This window comes from Bos indicus x Bos taurus, chromosome 19, assembly GCF_003369695.1.
Source record: "Bos indicus x Bos taurus breed Angus x Brahman F1 hybrid chromosome 19, Bos_hybrid_MaternalHap_v2.0, whole genome shotgun sequence".
NCBI lineage: Eukaryota > Metazoa > Chordata > Mammalia > Artiodactyla > Bovidae > Bos > Bos indicus x Bos taurus.
In genome coordinates this window covers 61641696-61660993 of record NC_040094.1, presented here as the reverse complement: position 1 = coordinate 61660993, position 19298 = coordinate 61641696, and the positions used below count along the sequence as shown (strand labels likewise).

Here is a 19298-nt window from a genome sequence, read left to right as displayed (position 1 = left end):
ATGAATTTTTCAGAAATGTTATCTCCCTTACATGGGTGCAAGCTGGCATTTTGATTAAGTCGAAGCCAAAAGTTATTTTGTTACCAGAGAAAAGATGCCTCTTTGTCACCTCCTCCAGTCAGCCTCAAATGAAAGGCAGCTACAGTTAACAATAGTTATGAATGATTTTTAATAAAATCAGTAGCTAAAAATTGTGGAATTTTCAAAACATATTGGAAATCTCTCTCCACGTCGCTGTGCTGTGTACGTTCTTGGCTAAAAATGAATTTTGATTTGGATGAGGGGGATCTATGTATTTGTTCAAGCCTGCTGCTGCTAAGTCGATTCAGTCGTGTCCGACTCTGTGCGACTCCACAAACGGCAGCCCAACAGGCTTCCCCGTCCCTGGGATTCTCCAGGCAAGAACACTGGAGTGGGTTGCCATTGCCTTCTCCAATGCATGAAAGTGAAAAGTGAAAGTGAAGTCACTCAGTCGTGTCCGACTCTTAGCAACCCCATGGACTGCAGCCTATCAGGCTGCTGCATCCATGGGATTTTCCAGGCAAGAGTACTGGAGTGGGGTGCCATTGCCTTCTCCAGTACCTCTTGAATTTCCATAGGCAGATTATTTGCTGGATGAATTAGCCCAAGGAATTAAAAATAAAAATTTATAAACCACTTTTTGCTCCACTACCGAGAATGTTCCCCTTGATTACATCCTGCCTCTCTGATAGCTTGAATTCAGGGAACAGAAAGTCATTTTACAAGCCAGCAGTGTACAGAAATGGGGCACGCTTTTCGGAGCCTGTGATTTATTCCAAGCCAAATGCAAATCGATTTCTCACTTCTTTCCTCCTATGGTTTATCTATGCCACCGTCTTTCTTCATTTGCCTAGAAAATCAAGTATTAAGTACAAAAGTTGAACCCTGGGGAGGCGCCTGTTGGGCCTTAAATGCTGGGAGAGGTCTCAAACCTAAACACCTTTCTTTTGGATCTACACCATGATGCCACCTTCATATTCTGAACTCTAGTTGTGGCCTGTGGGGCCAGTTGCTCTTCGGCATGTGGAATCTTAGTTCCCTGAACAGGAATCAAACCCACGTCCCCTGCCTTGCAAAGAGCTTGTGGGGTGTCCTTGGCAAGATTGATACCAGCTCAAGGGCAGTAATCATCCTTGTAATCCTTGGGGATATTCCCAACCCGTGCCAACCTAGTTAAAGGTTGATTGCATCGAAGAATACACAGAGGCTGTTTCCATGACCTTTCCAGCTCCTTACAGGCATTGGTAGGATAGGGCCTTTTACACTGCAGGTGGAAGACTGACTTGACATCTTACCTGGAGATTTAAGGGGAAAGTACATCCATCTGCTTTAGACTCAACTCCCCAGTGTTCAACCCGGTGACTGTTCCCACCCAAGAAATGCTGGGAACATATCACTTCTTCTTTTTTTTTATTGGGGTATAGTTGTCTTGGGGCTTCCCAGGTGGCACTAGTGGTAAAGAATCCGCCTGCCAATGCAGGAGACATAGGAGACCTGAGTTCAGTGCCTGGGTGGGGAAGATCCCTTGGAGTAGGAAATGGCAGCCCACTTCAGCATTCCTGCCTGAGAATCCCATGGACAGAGGAGCCTGGTGGGTTACAAGCCATAGGGTTGCAGAGTCAGACACGACTGAAGCAACTTAACATGAATAGTTGCTTTACAATATTGTGTTAGTTTCTGCTGTACAGTGAAGCAAACAGCCATATGTATACTTAGATCTGCTCCCTTATGGGTCTCCCTCCCACATACCCCCATCCCACCCACCTAGGTTACCGAATCAAAGACAACACAAACAGATGGAGAGATGACACCATGTTCTTGGCTTGGAAGAATCAATATAGTGAAAATGACTGTACTATCCAAAGCAATCTACAGATTCAATGTAATTCCTATCAAATTGCCAATGGCATTTTTCATAGAATTAGAACAATAACATGTACAATTTGTATGGAAATGCAACAGATCCCAAATAGCCAAAGCAATCTTGAGAAAGAAAAACAAAAACGGAGCTGGAGGAATCACTTCTGTTTTTAAGCTAAGTATTGCTAATCTCTGGTGGCTCGGATGGTAAAGAATCTGCCTGTAATGCAGGAGACCTGGCTTTGACCCCTGGGTTGGGAAGATTCCCCCTTCCCAAGGGTGTCTCTAAAGACACCCTTCAGAGAAGGACAAGGCTACCCACCCCAGTATTCTTGCCTGGAGAATTTCATGGACAGAGGTGCCTGATGGACTACAGTCCACCGGGTTGCAGAGTTGGACACAACTGAGCGATTAACATAACATTGCTAACCTGGGTCAGCCCTGGTTGTATAGGCATTCACAGGTAATGAAATCTAACCTTCCAACTTAGGTAGGGTGATTTCTTCTTCTTCTGTAGCACTCTAGTGGAAACTGAAGCACAATCAGAGGAGAAGTAGAGGAAATGAAATACATGGAAACTCAAGAGTCTATCAAATGCACTAACTTCTGACAGCTACCTAAGTCTTCTGTTTTCTGTAGTGAGTGGCAATGCTTTTTTGCCAAGTGCCTTTGAAAAGGCTCAGGCTAATAGAAAACTAATCTCATGTGACAGGCAACACACAGCTTATGGTATTGTCTCCATGGCCTGTCTATTCAAATCTTCCTAGAGAAATCATTTGTCTTTTATTTGAAGACCGTCTCCATCTGACTGTATCCACGAAGGAAAACAGGAACTGAAATAAGAGCCAATCACAGTTGCTTTGTTTTCCTTCCCAGTAAAGATGTCCTGAGTTTTCATTTTGACAGCTTAGAACAGACACTCAATCATTTAAAGGTCAAAGATGCAGTAGATACTATCCAAGGAGTTCCTGGTCCATGAGCAAATGACATTTTTTAGTTCAATGATACCCAGAAGATTGAACAGATTAATAAACAGACTCTCTGTGTCAAAAAAAGAAGATAATTTGCAGGTGATTCTCACAAAATGGGAATATAACCACAGAGAGATAGGACTTGGTTTCTGGTTGGAATCCCATGCATACCAAGCTTGGAGAAGGTCAAGTCTGACAGCACACACACTTGCCATAATGTCTGTTTCCTTTGGAACGGGCAGTTAGATTCTCCCAATGCAGCTCCCAAACCAGACTACATGGGAGCCATCCTAGGTCTGTCAGAGATGACCTGGTGTTTAAAAGGAACGTGAGTGGTTAGTGGGAAATGGGTTCTATTCTGAGTGATACTTGTGATTCTTCTGGGCTACTCTGGCACAGGTCCTGGAAGGTTGTGGGCATGCTAAGTCACTTCATTCGTGTCTGACTCTTTGCGACCATAGGGACTGTAGTTTGCCAGGCTCTTCTGTCCATGGGATCCCCTAGGCAAGAATACTGGAGTGGGTTGCCATTTGCTACTCCAGGGGATCTTCCCAATTCAGGGATCGAACTCACGTCCCTTTCATCTCCTATGTTGGCAGGCCAGTTCTTTACCATTGAGCTACCTGGGAAGCCTTCAAAGTTTTACCAAGGCAATTATGTGCTAGGAGGGAACTTTTAAACAAACATGGAAATTGACACTCTAACCATTCTTAGAAAAAGTAAAATGGCAGATAACTCTCAATCTCTCAGTCTTTTTTATTAATTTTATTGGAATATCGCTGATTTACAAGTTGTGTTTCCAGGTGGACAGCGAGTGGTTCAGTTATACATATACATGCATCCCTCCTTTTTCAGATTCTTTCCTATGCAGGTTATTACAGTCTGTAGACTAGTGTTCCCCGTGCTATACTGTAGGTCTGCACTGGTTATCTATTTTATCTACAGTGGTGTATGTATGTTAATCACAAACTGCTAATTTATCCCTACGCCCACCCCATGTTTTCCCTTTGGTAACCATATGTTTGTTTCTGAAATCTGTAAGTCTGTTTCTATTTTGTAAATAATTTCATTTAGATCCCTTTTAATTAGATTCCACATATAAGCGACACCATGTGATATCTGTCTTTCTCTGTCTGACTTACTTCACTTAGTTACTATCATCTCCAGGTCCATGCTCCACTCTTTCTCTCTCCTCATTTGGATCCATACTTGAATGGACTGTAGCCATAGCTACGCGCACTGCAGTTAACTCCTCATTAAATGCCAGGGACTGTGAAAGCAGGTTTGGGGACATAGCTCATTCACTCCTCCTAGCAACCTGTGAGCTGCCGCTTTTCGCGAGGGCAGGCAGAGGCTCAGGGACTATCAGGCAGAAGTGCACAGTCTTGCTAGTGATCAAGCCTCTGAGCTCAGTCATGTCCGTTAGAACCCAGCATCTCAGTTCTTGAAGTTTCAAGACAGTAGAGCTCAGTCGTGAAACTATATGGCAGTTCTATGTGAGGACTATATGAGGGACCTGAGTCGGGGATGGAAGCAGAATGATAGGGGTGGCACCCGGAGATCTGCAGGTGTAATAGGCTTCCCTAGAATCTCAGAAGGAGGTGGTTAATAGACTACACTTTAAAGAACACATGTCTCCATCTCTGCTTTGCAAATGGGTTCATCTGTACCATTTTTCTATTAATGGAGTCCACATATATGCATTGATATATGATGTTTGTTTTTCTCTAATGGGATTGATGTATGTACAGTACTACACATATAATAGGTAACTTGAGAACCTACCATATAGTTCAGGAAACCCTACTCAATGCTCTGTAGTGACCTAAAATGAAAGAAAACCCTAAAAAGGGGGGATATATGTAAACATATAGCTGATTCATGTTGCTGTACAGTAGGAACTGAGACAACATTGTAATCAACTACACTCCAGTAAACACTGAAACACAAAAGTGAACAAGAAACAGCCCTCATACCCTCCTGCTTGTAGGGGTATTTGAAGGAGATTTTAGGTTCCTGAGGATGAGTTATGAAGAACTGGCTAGGGCCAGCTCTTTAGGCCAATCAACAAGGAGATCAAACCAGTCAATCAATCCTAAAGGAAATCAATCCTGGAAGGACTGATGCTAAAGCTGAAGCTTCAATACTTTGGCCACCTGATGCGAAGAGCCAACTTGTTGGAAAAGACCCTGATGCCAGGAAAGACTGAAGGCAGAGGACAAGAGGGTGGCAGAGGGTGAGATGGTTGGATATGGACATAAATTTGAGCAAACTCCGAGAGATAGTGCAGGACAGAGGGGCTTGGCTTGCTGTAGCTCATGGGCTTGCAAAGAGTCAGACAGGGCTCAGCAACTGAACCACAGCATCATAAATATCTAATTGCCTTCTTCAAATTCACCTGTCTCAAAGATCATTTCCTTGTGTCTTAAAGATCCATTGACATAGACCTTAAAGTAGTCAGGTTGGAAAATGGCACAATGTTTAACATTTTCTTTCCAAAACGATTGCAAATATTAGGATGAAAGAAGGATCCTTAAAACAGACTTGCAAACACCAGCTGAGCAGTGCAGGCATCAGCAGCTTAGTAGGTTTGGGAGTGGGTCGGGGAGGGAAGGCGGCCCTGAGGGAGAGGAATCGCTTCAAATGCCTGTTGAACTTGAACTCCGCTGTATGTAGTCCTCATCTGTGGCCAGCTGCTTGCATGGTTTCTCCAGCAGCCAAATCTGACCCAACTCTCTCTTCCCCCACTTCCTTGTTTTAAATGAGATCTGGTTTTACTTAGATGAATTAAATGTCACTGTATTTGTTTCTGTGAATTGTTCCAGCAGAACTTACAGCATCAGTGTCTGACTTTGAACGTCTGCAAGACTGTCAGCCTCTCTGGGCTATTTTTAGTTGCCTTTTAAAAGTTCTAATAAATGCTTTTAGAGAGCGATTGGTTTCCTTTCCCTTTAAGAAGCCTCAGAATCGGGATGCTTCAAAGTACCAGCTGAAAATACCTATTTATTCTATATTATTTTTTGCAGAAGGAATGCATGTTCATTGTAAAATTTTAGAAAGCGTAGATAGACAAATTAGAAGGAGAAAAGGGGAGAAAAAGTATATCATACCAGAGAGGGTCACAATCCATATTTTGTTTATATCATTCTGTATTTTCTCCATGTTTAAATGTATTTAAACTTAAAAAAATTATATCGTACAAGATGTTTTATAGTCCTCTTTCATTTTTTTCCACCAAACAATATGTTTTCTATTTTTTCTGTCATGCTTCTACTCTATCACATTTAATGGCTACATTAAAAGTAATGAGTAATGATACAATTGTACCATTACCTACGAAACAAGCCCACATTTATTAGATAGTAAGCCATATCCAAAATCTGCTTCTACAAACAGCCCTACAAATTAGCCAGGTCTCTCTGTTCATTCATGATGGTTTCTTCAGGATAAATTGTTACAAGTGAAATTGCTAGATCTGAAACTGTACCAAATTCACACACTGTTGTCACATGTAGCCAACTCACTTCCAGAAACAGTTCGAATTATATACATACACACACACACACACACACACACACACACACACACACACACACACACATATATATGGGCTTTCCAGGTGGTGCTAGTAGTAAATAATCCCCCTGCCAATGCAGGAGACGTGGGTTCCATCCCTGGGTCAGGAAGATCCCCTGCAGGAGGGCAGGGCAACCCACTCCAGTATTCTTGCTGGAGAATCCCATGGACAGAGGAGCCTGATGGACTATAGTCCACGGGGTCACAAAGAGTTGGGCACGACTGAAGTGACTGAGCACACACACATGCACATGCGTGTGTGTGTGTGTGTGTGTGTGTATGTATATATATATATATATGTATATGCTGTGGTTTATTTGTTAAGTCATGTCTAACTCTTTTGCCATCCCATGAACTATAGCCCACCAGGCTCCTCTGTCCATGGGATTCTCCAGGCAAGAATACTGGAGTGCGTTGCCATTTCCTTCTCCAGGAGATCTTCCCAGCCCAGGGGTTGAACTCACATCCCATGTGTGTCCTGTGTGTCCTGAAACTGTACCAAATTCACACACTGTTGTCACATGTAGCCAACTCACTTCCAGAAACAGTTCAAATTATATATATATATATATCCACCTGTAGGTGGATTCTTTACCACTGCACCACCTGGGAAAGCCCTATATTTTATCTTTGAAATATAAATATAATAGCACGCATTTGCATTAGGAGAACCACATTTCTAATCATTCAATCATCTTTTTAACAAGTTCTATTAAGCACGTTTTAGTGCCAGACATTTTTTTTTTATGGATCTCCATATCCTCACCCTTTGACTTCACTGCTGGAGGGCTGTACTGTGGAGCTTGGACCGTTCCCCATGGTAACAGGAGAAGGGTTGTTTACATTTCAGGATAATCACACTGGATGAAAGTGACAAGAGATGATGGCCACTGTGGAAACCAGGAAAGCCCAGGTTCTTACCTGATCAGGAAAGCGTGAATTCAGCGACAAAACACAGAGTTCCTGTGGCAGTAGGTTCTTGTGAGAACCAGGTCTTAAAACCGTCCAAGAACAAGGGACACTGCAGCCAGCCTACAGCTAGCAATACTGAGAGCCTCAACAAGGAGAATGACGCAAACTGGCAGAACAGGGCAAGGGGCCTGTGCTGAGAGCATCGTTACCCATGGCAGGAGCCAGGAGGGCTGAGGGGCATCTCTCAGCCCCGGTGCCAGCTCCTGGACCCAACCTGCTCTGCTCCCCGGGATTTGTGGATGGACTCTTCCCTCCCCCATAAAGGAGCCAGGAGGACTGAGGGGCATCTCTCAGCCCCGGTGCCAGCTCCTGGACCCGACCTGCTCTGCTCCCCGGGATTTGTGGATGGACTCTTCCCTCCCCCATAAAGGAGTCAGGAGGACTGAGGGGCCTCTCTCAGCCCCGGTGCCAGCTCCTGGACCCGACCTGCTCCGCTCCCCGGGATTGGTGGATGGACTCTTCCCTCCCCCATAAAGGGGCCAGGAGGACTGAGGGGCCTCTCTCAGCCCCGGTGCCAGCTCCTGGACCCAACCTGCTCTGCTCCCCTCGGGAAATGGCACCGCCCCTGAGGCTCCAGCCACTCCCCAGATCCCTCACTCATCTGGCTTTCTCTGTGGTATTTACTCCACACTCTCTGTGGTCTTTTCCTTTTATTATTTATCAATGCCCAGCTCGCAAATGCAAAGGTGGGTGTGTGCACACACGCTAAGCTGCTTCAGTCACATGTGTCTCTTTGTGACCCCGTGGACCGTAGCCCACAAGGTTCTTCTGTCCGTGGGATTCTCCAGGCGAGAACAGTGGAGTGGGTTGCCATGCCCTCCTGCAGGGGATCTTCCTGACCCCCGGACTGAACCCCAGACTCTCGTGTCTCTTGCACGGCAGGCTCTGTACTACCTGTGCCACCCGGGAAGCACCACAAAGGTGGCTGGCTCATTCTTGAAGGCGGGTAGGACAAGCACACAGCAGAAGTTCAATTAAAAAAAATTAATTCAAAAAATGCAAAATAAGAAAAAAAACCCAAAAATTTTCCGCTGGAGAGTTTTAGAGACCGCTGGGGAAGGGCTTTCCTTACACAACAAGGGGAAACTGAACTGTGGTCTCTCAAAGAGACATTAAGATCTCATGCTAACAACTAAGATGGGATGGCAGGTTTATTTTCAAGATAAGAACAATAAATACCTTCAGAGCGGGCTCAGCAATGCAGGTATATAGCATTTAACAGAAGACAGTGTGATAAGCTGTTTGAGAATTAACTTGTTAACATTGCTGAGCTTGTCAGTCTTGTTTCCTTTAGGTTGGTTCCTCAGAGTAAATAGCAATAAAATTCTTAAACTAAGCTGGAAGTATATGTGTCATGTACATAGGGGTGTGTGTGTGTGTGTGTGTGTTGAGAACAAGGTCTAGGGGATTTTCTATTTGGTAATAGTTGTGAACTGATGCTTTTGAATGGTGGTATTGGAGAAGACGCCTGAGAGTCCCTTGGACTGTTAGGAGATTCAACCAGTCCATCCTAAAGGAGATCAGCCCTGGGTGTTCATTGGAAGGACTGATGTTGAAGCTGAAACTCCAATACTTTGGCCACCTCATGTGAAGAGCTGACCCATTTGAAAAGACCCTGATGCTGGGAAAGATTGAGGGCAGGAGGAGAAGGGGACAACAGAGGATGAGATGGTTGGATGGCATCACCGACTCAATGGGTATGAGTTTGAGCAAGCAGTGGGAGTTGGTGATGGACAGAGGAACCTGGCAGGCTAAGTTCACGGGGTTGTGTCTGCAACCCCTAAGTTGTGTCTGCAACAAGTCAGACACAACTGAGCGACTGAACTGAACTGAATAGTTGTGAAAGATGAAAGAAAATGACTCAGCCCCTAGGGTTTTGGGGAAGTGGTGGAAGAAAAGAGAAATGGCCCAGGCAGCTTAACAGTAGGAAGCAGTGATGACATCCACGTCTCTCGGGGACCACACACTGTCTGCTCTTGTAGTTTTCTCACTCAGTCCAGTCTTTGCGACCCCGTGGACCGTAGCCCACCAGGCTCCTCTGTCCATGGGGTTCTCCAGGCAAGAATACTGGAGTGGGTTGCCATTTCCTTCTCCAGGGGATCTTTCCAACTCAGGGATGGAACCCAAGTCTCCTGCATTGCAGGCAGATTCTCTACCATCTGAGCCATGAGGGAAGCCCAAAGGAAAAGTGGGCTGAAAAAAAGGATCTCCAGATAAAGCTAATAGCAATATCATCAGGGTTGGATTTTTGCATGTGTCTAGCATCTCCCTTCTCAGCTTCTCCTTAAGTTTGCTGATAACATATTATAACATATGTTATAATATATATGTATTTATATATTTAGTAACATACCTGTTATCAGTGAACTTAAGGAGACACTGAGTATGAAACCCCTCTATTCAGTGTAAAACTTTGTAAATTGATTCAGAAAGAGAAGCTGTAAGATTCTATCTGGGAAGAGGTAAAACCCATGGTTACTGAGAAGCTGGACCCGGGTTGGAGGGGTAGGGGTAGGAGGGGAGAGGGAACAGAGGAGGAATGGAAGCTCGATGTGTAGCCATGGCTACTCCGGGGGGTGTGAGAGCAGCTGAGAAGGAAACATGAAATGGGTTTGTCAGCAAGGGAGACACTGAAATCAGGCAGACAGGGGGTACGTGGAGGAGGACGAGCAGCATCTTGCAGGGAGTGGGTGAAGCAGACATTCAGTGACTGAGGGTCAGGCCCTCCTAAGAGCATCTGAGTGTCTTATTGACGATTCCAGGCAAGGTCAGGCTCAGGCTTAATTCCAAGACAAGAAGTTGTGGGGTAGATTTTGTGCAAAATAGCTTATTTGGGTTCTCTCCTAACTTATTAACATCCCTCTTTCTTGCCTCTTCACCAACCAGAGCCCACCCACGTGCCCCTGGATCACACCTCTCCTGTACTCCCTCTCCCCTCCCTCCCGCCCTGACTCCTACGAGCAGATCCTCAAAGACCATGACCTGCATGGACAATTCAGGCCACCCTTTCTAATCTCTACCCTGTCAACTCTCACGTTTCCACTAAAATTTACCCCATCTAATAGTTTTGCCAGGAAAGTAACTTGATTCTGGATGACTTCATGAAAGTCATGTACATGGGAAAGAAAGTGCTTGTTCATCTCAAAGGCCACGGATGTGAATAAGTGAATTTTATCCAAGATATTTTAGACTTTTATTGGTTCTGCCTCTCCATTTATACAGAGATGATTACTGTTGCTATTCATATATTTATATTAAGTAGATGCTAGTGACCAGATCAGATTTTATTCCGAAAGTGACAGAGGATTGTAACGTCTTAGCCACTGTGTTATACCCTCAATGTGCTAAAGAGAAGCTTAGGCCTGAAGAACTATTTACTGAGTATTCTGCTTGGTAAACAACTGAGTTTGAGAGCATATAGCAAAGTGGCAGAAGTGCTTCGAAACTGGTAAGCCTGACTGAGGTGCTTTTGTGCGTTGAGAATAGGGGACAGATATGCAGGCTGCTCCTTCCTTTTGCTGAAAATACTCCCTGTCGTTTCTACGTGCATGCTCCGAAGCTCAGTCGCGTCCAGCTCTTTGTGACCCCATGGACTGCAGCCCGCCAGGCTCCTCTCTCCATAGGATTTGCCAGGCAAGAATTCTGGAGTGGGTTGCCATTTCCTCCTCCAGGGGATCTTCTCGACCCACGGATGGAACCCCATCTCCTGTGCCTTGGCAGGTGGATTCCTTACCACTGTGCCACCTTCTGTAGCCCATGCACTTTATTGGCAAAGGTTTCTCCCTGAATTCACACCAAGATCTGAAAAACCTGGGGCCTAACAGCAGATGTCACTAGTCAGAGCAGACCAAGGAACGCTTTTTAATGTCTTGACTTAGCACAATGAGCAAGGTTGGAGAAAAGTTGTTATCAGGGTTGGATCGCCTCGCCCTTCTAACTTTCTTTCTCTCACCTGTGTGTCAGGAGTTCCTCCTAAGTTTCTTTGAAAATTGTGATGAACTTGGATGCTGTTTTCAGGGAGATCCACCCTCCTCACTGTGTGTTGCCTCCTACTCAAGCCACATCTATAAAAGAACTCCCCATCAGGACCAAGTCCGTGTCACACTGAAGATCCTTTCTTCTCTCTCTCACTCATTGCCAGGAAAGATAGTTTGAAACCTTAGGTCTAGCGTTTGTTTTTGAACTTTATAGCCCACCATTTTGTAATTGCAGTGCTCAAATTTCCATTTTTATTAAAAAAAAAAACGGAGTTTTGCAGGCAATGAAATAGCCACCGTTAGTTTTAGGAGACCAAGGAATAAAGCATGCAAAAAGAAATACAGAGGCAGGAACACTGAGGATGGTTTGCACGCGTGGTTTGTTGCTCAGTCGTGTCCAACTTATTGGGACCCCATAGGTTGTGGTCCCCCGGGCTTCTCTGTTCGGGGGATTTTCCAGGTAAGGGTACTGGAGTGGGCCGCCACTGCCCACTCCACGGTCCTTTCCTGGCCCAGGGATCGAACCCGAGTCTCTGTGTCTCCTGCATTGGCAGGTGGATCCTTTACCACTAGCACACCTGGGAAGCCCTGAAAATACTTTCTCATGATGATGGTGACAAGATGGTTTTGAAAGCATTCAGGTAATTTTAAAGCCCAGTTTTAATTCTGAGGAAAACAAATGTTAACTATAGACATGTCCAATCAGCAAACCTCATCCTCTGTTCTTTATCCATAGACTATTAGAAAAGTGCTCAAGTTAACACAACATATAAAACAGGGGTCTAAACATAAAAAACACCTATGTTGTTTCTAGCCATTTTGACAACAGGACCTTTGTAAACATCTTAGCACATGGGTAGGCTGAGAAATGGTAAACACTAAATTAATCAGTTTGGCTATGATCTAACATTTAGCTTAAAAGAAACTGCCTTTTAGGAAATGCATCATTTACGTGGTGGGGAAATTGAAGGATAGATGAATAAACTGTACACATTTAAGCAGAATCTGAACACTTTTCTCTGGACAAGTTGAAATGAATGATCAGGATAATAAACCACAGTAGAAGACCTGATGGTTTCTGGAATAGAATTCTCACAGCTTTTAACTTGTATCCCTGACATTGTTACATTATGCAGAAATAATTTTTCCACAGATTCACATTTGCTCACTTGTAGCTTGTATTAATTGAAACTTCATTCACCAATTAGTATACTGTGGAAGGTATTTTTTAAAAGGGCTTGTTTATAACAGTCGTTGGCACTACCGAAACTCCGAGCGATGCCAAGTAAATGCCATTTCAAAGAAAAACCTCTCTTTTTCCTTTTGGCAGCAGGAAAGAGCAGAGTGTCTCACAGCAGCTCTTGATTTATGACTCCCACAACGGGTGCAGTTCCCTTGAAGGAACTGGGTTAGAAGGAAGCATGGATGAAGAGAATAGCCCTATCTCTGAATCGGCTTCTTAATTTGCAGTCCTGTGGGCCTCTGATGAGACTGTTGCATTCTCATGCCTCCAAGGATCAGATGAGGGAGTAGAAACTGACAACCTTGAATAGCTTCCTGTTTGTAAGATGTCCATCCGAGGCACATCAGACAAACCTACAAAGAACCCCGTATCCTGTGGGCAACATTTGTGGAAATAGTTGTTTGTTTTTCTTTTTTAATTTAAATGTATTTTTAATTGGAGGATAATTGCTTTGCAGTATTGTGTTGGTTTCAGCCATATCTCAGCGTGAATCGGCCGTAGGTGCGCACATGACCCTCCTTCCGGAGCCCGCCTCCCACCTCCAGCCCCATCTCACCCTCTAGGTTGTCACAAGCCATGGGGTATTTTAGCTTCCAACATTTCAGGATGTGTTTGCTCAGCCATGGGCCACATCCTGAAAGTATGTGGCTGTCTCCCCAAAATGCAGTTGAAGAGCTGACCAAAGACAGAAATGCTGACCAAAGATATGTGGCTAATCAAGGCAGCTCTGAAGGCTGATGGATGAAGCGGCCAGAAGCAGACGGATAGACGGGGAGAGCTTGGACGTGCCTCCCAGGACATCTTGGCTGTAGGCAGAGTCTCCGTCCTCACAATGGGCCACCAGACAAAGTGCTTATTGTAAAGTGGGCCTGGTCCCTGGAGAAGAAGAAAAATGATGCCTGTCGACTTGGGGGGTGGGGGTGGATTAACTCATTCCTCCCTTTCATAGTGGGAAGGCACTGGATAAATACTTGGTGATTAATTTCTTTGGTTGGTTTCAAGGTGGAGGTGTCTCAATTGTCTACAATAATATTTATTCCTGTGAAATTTTTTATGCAGTCCAGCAACAGGATCCTCTAGTCCAACGTCTCCCCCTTCCTCCACTCTCCCCTACCTGGCACAGGTAGATGATGCAGAAAACAGGTCCTAGTAACTAGTGAACCATTAGCACTGGGTCCCAGGGACTTGGCGTTTTTGGCAGATAAGTAACTAAAGACCATTCAATATTGAATTATTCAAACTTACTTTCAGACTTGAGCGGGAAAATCATTGACCTATACTGAAGATGCTGAAAGCAATAATAACTGTAGGTATCAATATAACTTGATCTTTTAAAGACCGAATGGATTTGGAGGGAGGAAAATGCCTTTGCCCAGGCAGGGCCGTGAAAACCTTAGCAACACGGTGAAGAGCTGGGGGAGAGGGCCCAACCGCAGCATGCTCCCTTTAAGAGGGAAGCAAGAGGAGCGGCCTTGGCAAATCTTCGGCTTCTATTCAGAAAGAGAAGAGCTTCCAGTGTCAGAGAAAAAAAGGAAAGAAAGACAGAAGAAGAAAAAAAAAAAAGGATGGATGTTTTGAAACAAAGGCAGGAGCAGTTTTACACTTTATGGAAAGCTTACCTGGGAGTGGTTTTAACTCCTCCAGGGTTAAGAAAGTTTTTTTTTTTTCCTCTCAAAACTAAAGGAGGAGTTAGGGTAAAGGAGTTGAGTCTGAAATAGCATCCTTGTCAGTTCTGTTCTGGCCTGGGAAGTAGACAAGGAAGAAATACCTCCGTGGAAGAGAGAAGAGGCTGCGGATCCAGAAGGCAAGGGGCTGTGTACGCTACAACCCGTACGTAAGTTGCATTGTAACAGTAATGTAGAAACCCCCCTTTTCTTAAGTTAATTTTTACTGGAGCACGGTTGCTTTATGATGTTAGTTCCCACCGTGCAGCAGGATGAATCAGTCACAGGTGTACATGTATCCTCTCCCTCTCGGCTTCCTTCCCCCTCAGGTCACCACCGTGCATTAGGTAGAGTTCCCTGTGCTATACGATATGTGATCATTAGTTATCTATTTTATAATATTTTATACACCATATCAATTGCATATATGTGTCAATCCCAGTCTCCCAATTCCTCCCTGCTCACCACCCTTTGGAACATAGAAACTCTTAATTGCCTCCCTTTTCTAAGGAAAACCATCTGACTTAAACAGAAAGCCTCTAAGAGGGCTAGACAAATACCTGAATTCTATTTTGCCTTTTTACATTATAGATTGTTTTGTTTTCTAAATGTCCTCAGTCCAGAAGAGTCTACAAAATGAAGACTTTTTTTTTTTTTTTTCTTTTTTTAACGCTGGGTCAGAAGAGGCTGTGAGGCCTCATTTGGGATAATCACAGTGTTTACTGAAGCCTTATGCATATATAAAAATGTTATTTTCTCTAATTGCATATTTTGTTCCCGTAATGACTGAGCTGGATTCTAAACTGAAATGAGTGATCAATACTTAATGTTTCTGCCGTTCAGATAAAGTCTGAGCTGTTTCAGACGGCATCAAATTGCTTCGAATTGGGCCAATTGCTCTAAAGACGGGAATTGAAAGCTAAAGAAGCGTGTGGAATTTTCTGTTTTTCAGGTTTGAAGTGAAAAAACCCAAACTCGCAAATAGCCGCGCTCCTAGGACCCTTGCTTCCCCAGCAGTCACCCGGATATACCCCCAAGGGCGCTGGAGAGCATGAGCCACTACTGCAGCAGCTACCCCATCGTGAGCGTGGACCCCAAGTGCCCAGGGTATGCGCCGGAGCACCTTCTGGCCGAGAAGCGCAGAGCGAGGAGGCGTCTGCTGCACAAGGACGGCAGCTGCAACGTGTACTTCAAGCACATTTTCGGGGAGTGGGGCAGCTACGTGGTGGACATCTTCACCACCCTCGTGGACACCAAGTGGCGCCACATGTTTGTAATCTTCTCGCTGTCCTACATCCTCTCCTGGCTGACTTTCGGCTCGGTCTTCTGGCTCATAGCCTTCCACCACGGCGACCTGCAGAACGATGGCCCGGACGCCACGCCTTGCGTGGACAACGTCCACTCCTTCACGGGGGCGTTCCTCTTCTCCCTGGAGACCCAGACCACCATCGGCTACGGCTACCGCTGCGTCACCGAGGAGTGCCCGGTGGCCGTGCTCACGGTCATCCTGCAGTCCATCCTGAGCTGCGTCATCAACACCTTCATCATCGGGGCGGCCCTGGCCAAGATGGCCACGGCCAGGAAGAGGGCGCAGACCATCCGGTTCAGCTACTTCGCGCTGGTGGGCATGAGGGATGGCAAGCTCTGCCTCATGTGGCGCATCGGGGACTTCCGCCCCAACCACGTGGTGGAGGGCACGGTGCGCGCGCAGCTGCTGCGCTACGCGGAGGACGGCGAGGGGCGCATGACCATGGCCTTCAAGGACTTGAGGCTGCTCAACGACCAGATCATCCTCGTCACCCCAGTGACCGTCGTGCACGAGATCGACCGCGACAGCCCCCTCTACGCGCTCGACCGGAAGGCCGTGGCCAGGGATAACTTTGAGATCCTGGTGACGTTCATCTACACCGGGGACTCCACCGGGACGTCCCACCAGTCCCGGAGCTCCTACATCCCCCGGGAAATCCTCTGGGGCCACAGGTTTCACGACGTCTTGGAAGTGAAGAGGAAGTACTACAAAGTGAACTGCCTGCAGTTCGAGGGCAGCGTGGAGGTCTACGCCCCCTTCTGCAGCGCCAAGCAGCTCGACTGGAAAGACCAGCACCTCCACAGCGTGGAAAAGGCCCCGCCTGTGCGAGCATCTGCCCCGCCCGACGCCAAGGTCAGAAGAAGGTCGTTCAGCGCTGTGGCCATTGTCAGCAGCTCGGAAAACCCGGAGGAGACCACCCCCTCTGCCCCCGAAGAATGTAAGGAAGCCCCGTACCAGAAGGCCCTGCTGACTTTAAATAGGATTTCCGTAGAATCCCAGATGTAGTCCTGAATCTTAACTGTGAGGGCTACCTACCACCCAGCGGTTCTTACTCTCTAGCCAATCACCGTAAGGCAAGTAGTTATATATAAACAGAGCTTTTGAAGAATGTGACACCTATCTTTGATGGTGATGAAAGGTAAATAGAGCAGATTAAGCATGATAAAAGATATCTAAACATTACATTATATACAATTGTTTAATTTTTTTTTTTTTTTGGCTAGCAACTGTTGTATTAGGGAGGCTATCAAGAAGCCTAATTGATTAAATTTCATCTCTTTTAATCATTCCATACACTTGTGTTATCAGTTGGAAGTTAATATTTCAGTAATAAGGAGCAAAGATAGGATACGAGGAAACAATAATAGAGACTAGAAAGGAAAATAGAATGGATGATAAAATGTTAAACATATCCAAACTGATAGTGTAATGAGCTACCTATAAAGACCTTATGTCTTACAATCAAGATGTGCAAGGAGTGCATTCAGTAACTTGTGATGTTGAGCTGTTTCACTGTGCACTCACCCGACCCGTTTGAGTCACCGTGTTTACCCCTCCCAGGGGCTTGGTATCAGCTGGCAGAGAATGTGTCTGTAAGAAGTAAGGTATCACCAAATTCTGACAGAGCCTACATACCACTTGCCAGGGAATGATCAAAAAGGGCTACTGCTGCTGCTGCTGCTGCTGCTGCTGCTGCTGCTGCTAAGTCACTTCAGTCGTATCCAACTCTGTGTGACCCCATAGACGGCAGCCCACCAGGCTCCCCCATCCCTGGGATTCTCCAGGCAAGAACACTGGAGTGAGTTGACATTTCCTTCTCCAATGCATGAAAGTGAAAAGTGAAAGGGAAGTCGCTCAGTTGTGTCTGACCCTTAGCGACCCCATGGACTGCAGCCCACCAGGCTCCTCCATCCATGGGATTTTCCAGGCAAGAGTACTGGAGCAAAATGGGCTAGAAGTTGCTTTTTCTCTCGTCTGTAAGGCAGAAAAAACGTTGGCATTACTTTTCAGAGAGAAATTTCTCTCTCAAACGCCCTGGGAGATTGACTCCAAGGAGTGGCTGTATGTGGAAGAGCAGAAGTAAGGCAAACAGTTTTGTAAGGCCGGTGACGAGGGGGCTTCTTCCAGCCACCTGCCCCCACCTTCAGGAGGAAGGATTGGGATCCTGGAGAGCCATAAACAGTCTCAGACTCTCTGAGAGAAAGCATGTCCCTGTATCTTGAAAGACTGGAGCTCTGGTTACACATGGGATGGGACCTTTTTCATTTTTATTTTTCAGGCAGTTGGGTGGGGCGTTAGGAGGTGGGGAGACTGTTATTTTCGCCTACGAGCAATTATGTATATTTTCTATCTCGGTCACTTTAGAAAACAGAAACAACTTAAACTCTGAATTTTAAGAAACCCTTCCTTGGAACTTGGAACCATCATTTAAATGAAGGATTTTGTGAAATATAATTAAGGTGAATCACCTTAATTTTGAATGCACATTTTGAAGCAGATCAGCTAAGTGCTTCGGAATTGCTTAAATTGTAGGGCAGGAGATAAATGTGTACACTATGTCCATGTTAAGAGATGTTAATCATGATTACTTTAAACACAAACCTGATCACCTAGGAATGAAGAGTCACTCTAAGCTTTATCAACTGAAGAATTATCAGCTACCTTCAGAATTATCTGTGTGATTTTTTTCCATTGTTGCTGAGCTGACATTAAGTATATGCCACAGTTCTCTTTTGGTTTATTTTATATAAATATAAATATGAATACACATAGTTTTTGCTTTTTTCTGGAAAATTCTCCCCTCTCACCGTTTAAATTAAAGCTCACAAGTAAATTTTACTGAATCAGAGTACCAGATTACCAATAGAAGTAAAATATATGGGTACCTAAGCTATTTTTCTTTTGCTTGCTTTTCCTCCCTCCCTGCCTTCTCTCTGTTTCCTCCTTCTTTCCTTGGCCTGTGAGCAATAACGTCGCTTTCTAAATGCACACGTGCAAATCTTTTATTTCTGCTGCTGTGTGGATAAGAGATCTCTGAAGATCACAGGTTGCAACATTGTCCTGGAGCTTAATGTCAGAGAGAAAAATCATGCAATTTATTTTTCTCATCTTGCTTCAGAAATGCAAAATCCATTTTTTAAATTGCACATGCCCTATCAAGTTGGATTTCAGAGTGGCAGTTACTCAGCTAAATTAGAGTACTGCCATCTACCCAGTAGAAAACCACCTCCAGAACAACGAGCAGACTTGTTCCTCTCCCCCTTTATAGCTTGCTTCACACCAGTCTAGTTCCATTCACTTTACTTCCTGGATGCTGTCTGTCCTGGTCTTGCATGGATGTCCAATAAATACATTCTGTCCAGCAAACCCTCTTACCCAGATGAGATGTATTAATATGACCAGCATCCTGTGTAATACGTATCTCTCATTTTCTGTTTAGATTGATAACACACTCTGATGCCCCAATGAGTTACTTTATGATAAAGATCTTAAAATTGTGCAAAAAGTGTGTGCCTAGGCTGGTGGGAACTCTGTGGATGTGGTCAGTGCTGGGACAGGGCACCAAACACGAGATTCCTGTTCCTTTGAATTAGGATATGTGCAGAATTAGAAACCATTTTTATGGGTTTCTAACAGCTTGCAGAACAGTTCTATTCAAATGAATGGTTAAGTGCTCCTGTAAGCATTGAAAGAAATCAGTCTTCA

General features: G+C 45.0%; 1 protein-coding gene across 8 annotated transcripts in view; it reads left to right on the top strand.

Moving 5' to 3' along the window:
* The window catches only part of KCNJ16 (potassium voltage-gated channel subfamily J member 16), an 85612-nt gene extending 67250 nt beyond the window's left edge, over positions 1-18362 (top strand). For 5 of the 8 annotated variants that reach the window (XM_027519040.1, XM_027519039.1, XM_027519038.1 and 2 more), the window contains one exon: positions 15237-18362. In XM_027519040.1, coding sequence (XP_027374841.1) covers positions 15336-16598 — 1263 coding nt within the window. In that variant the 5' untranslated portion in view covers positions 15237-15335 and the 3' untranslated portion in view covers positions 16599-18362. Of the gene's footprint in view, positions 1-7278; positions 8166-14303; positions 14455-15236 lie in introns of those variants that run through there. The other 3 variants (XM_027519036.1, XM_027519035.1, XR_003506919.1) reach the window with 3 other exon arrangements.
* Positions 18363-19298: the final 936 nt, after the last annotated feature.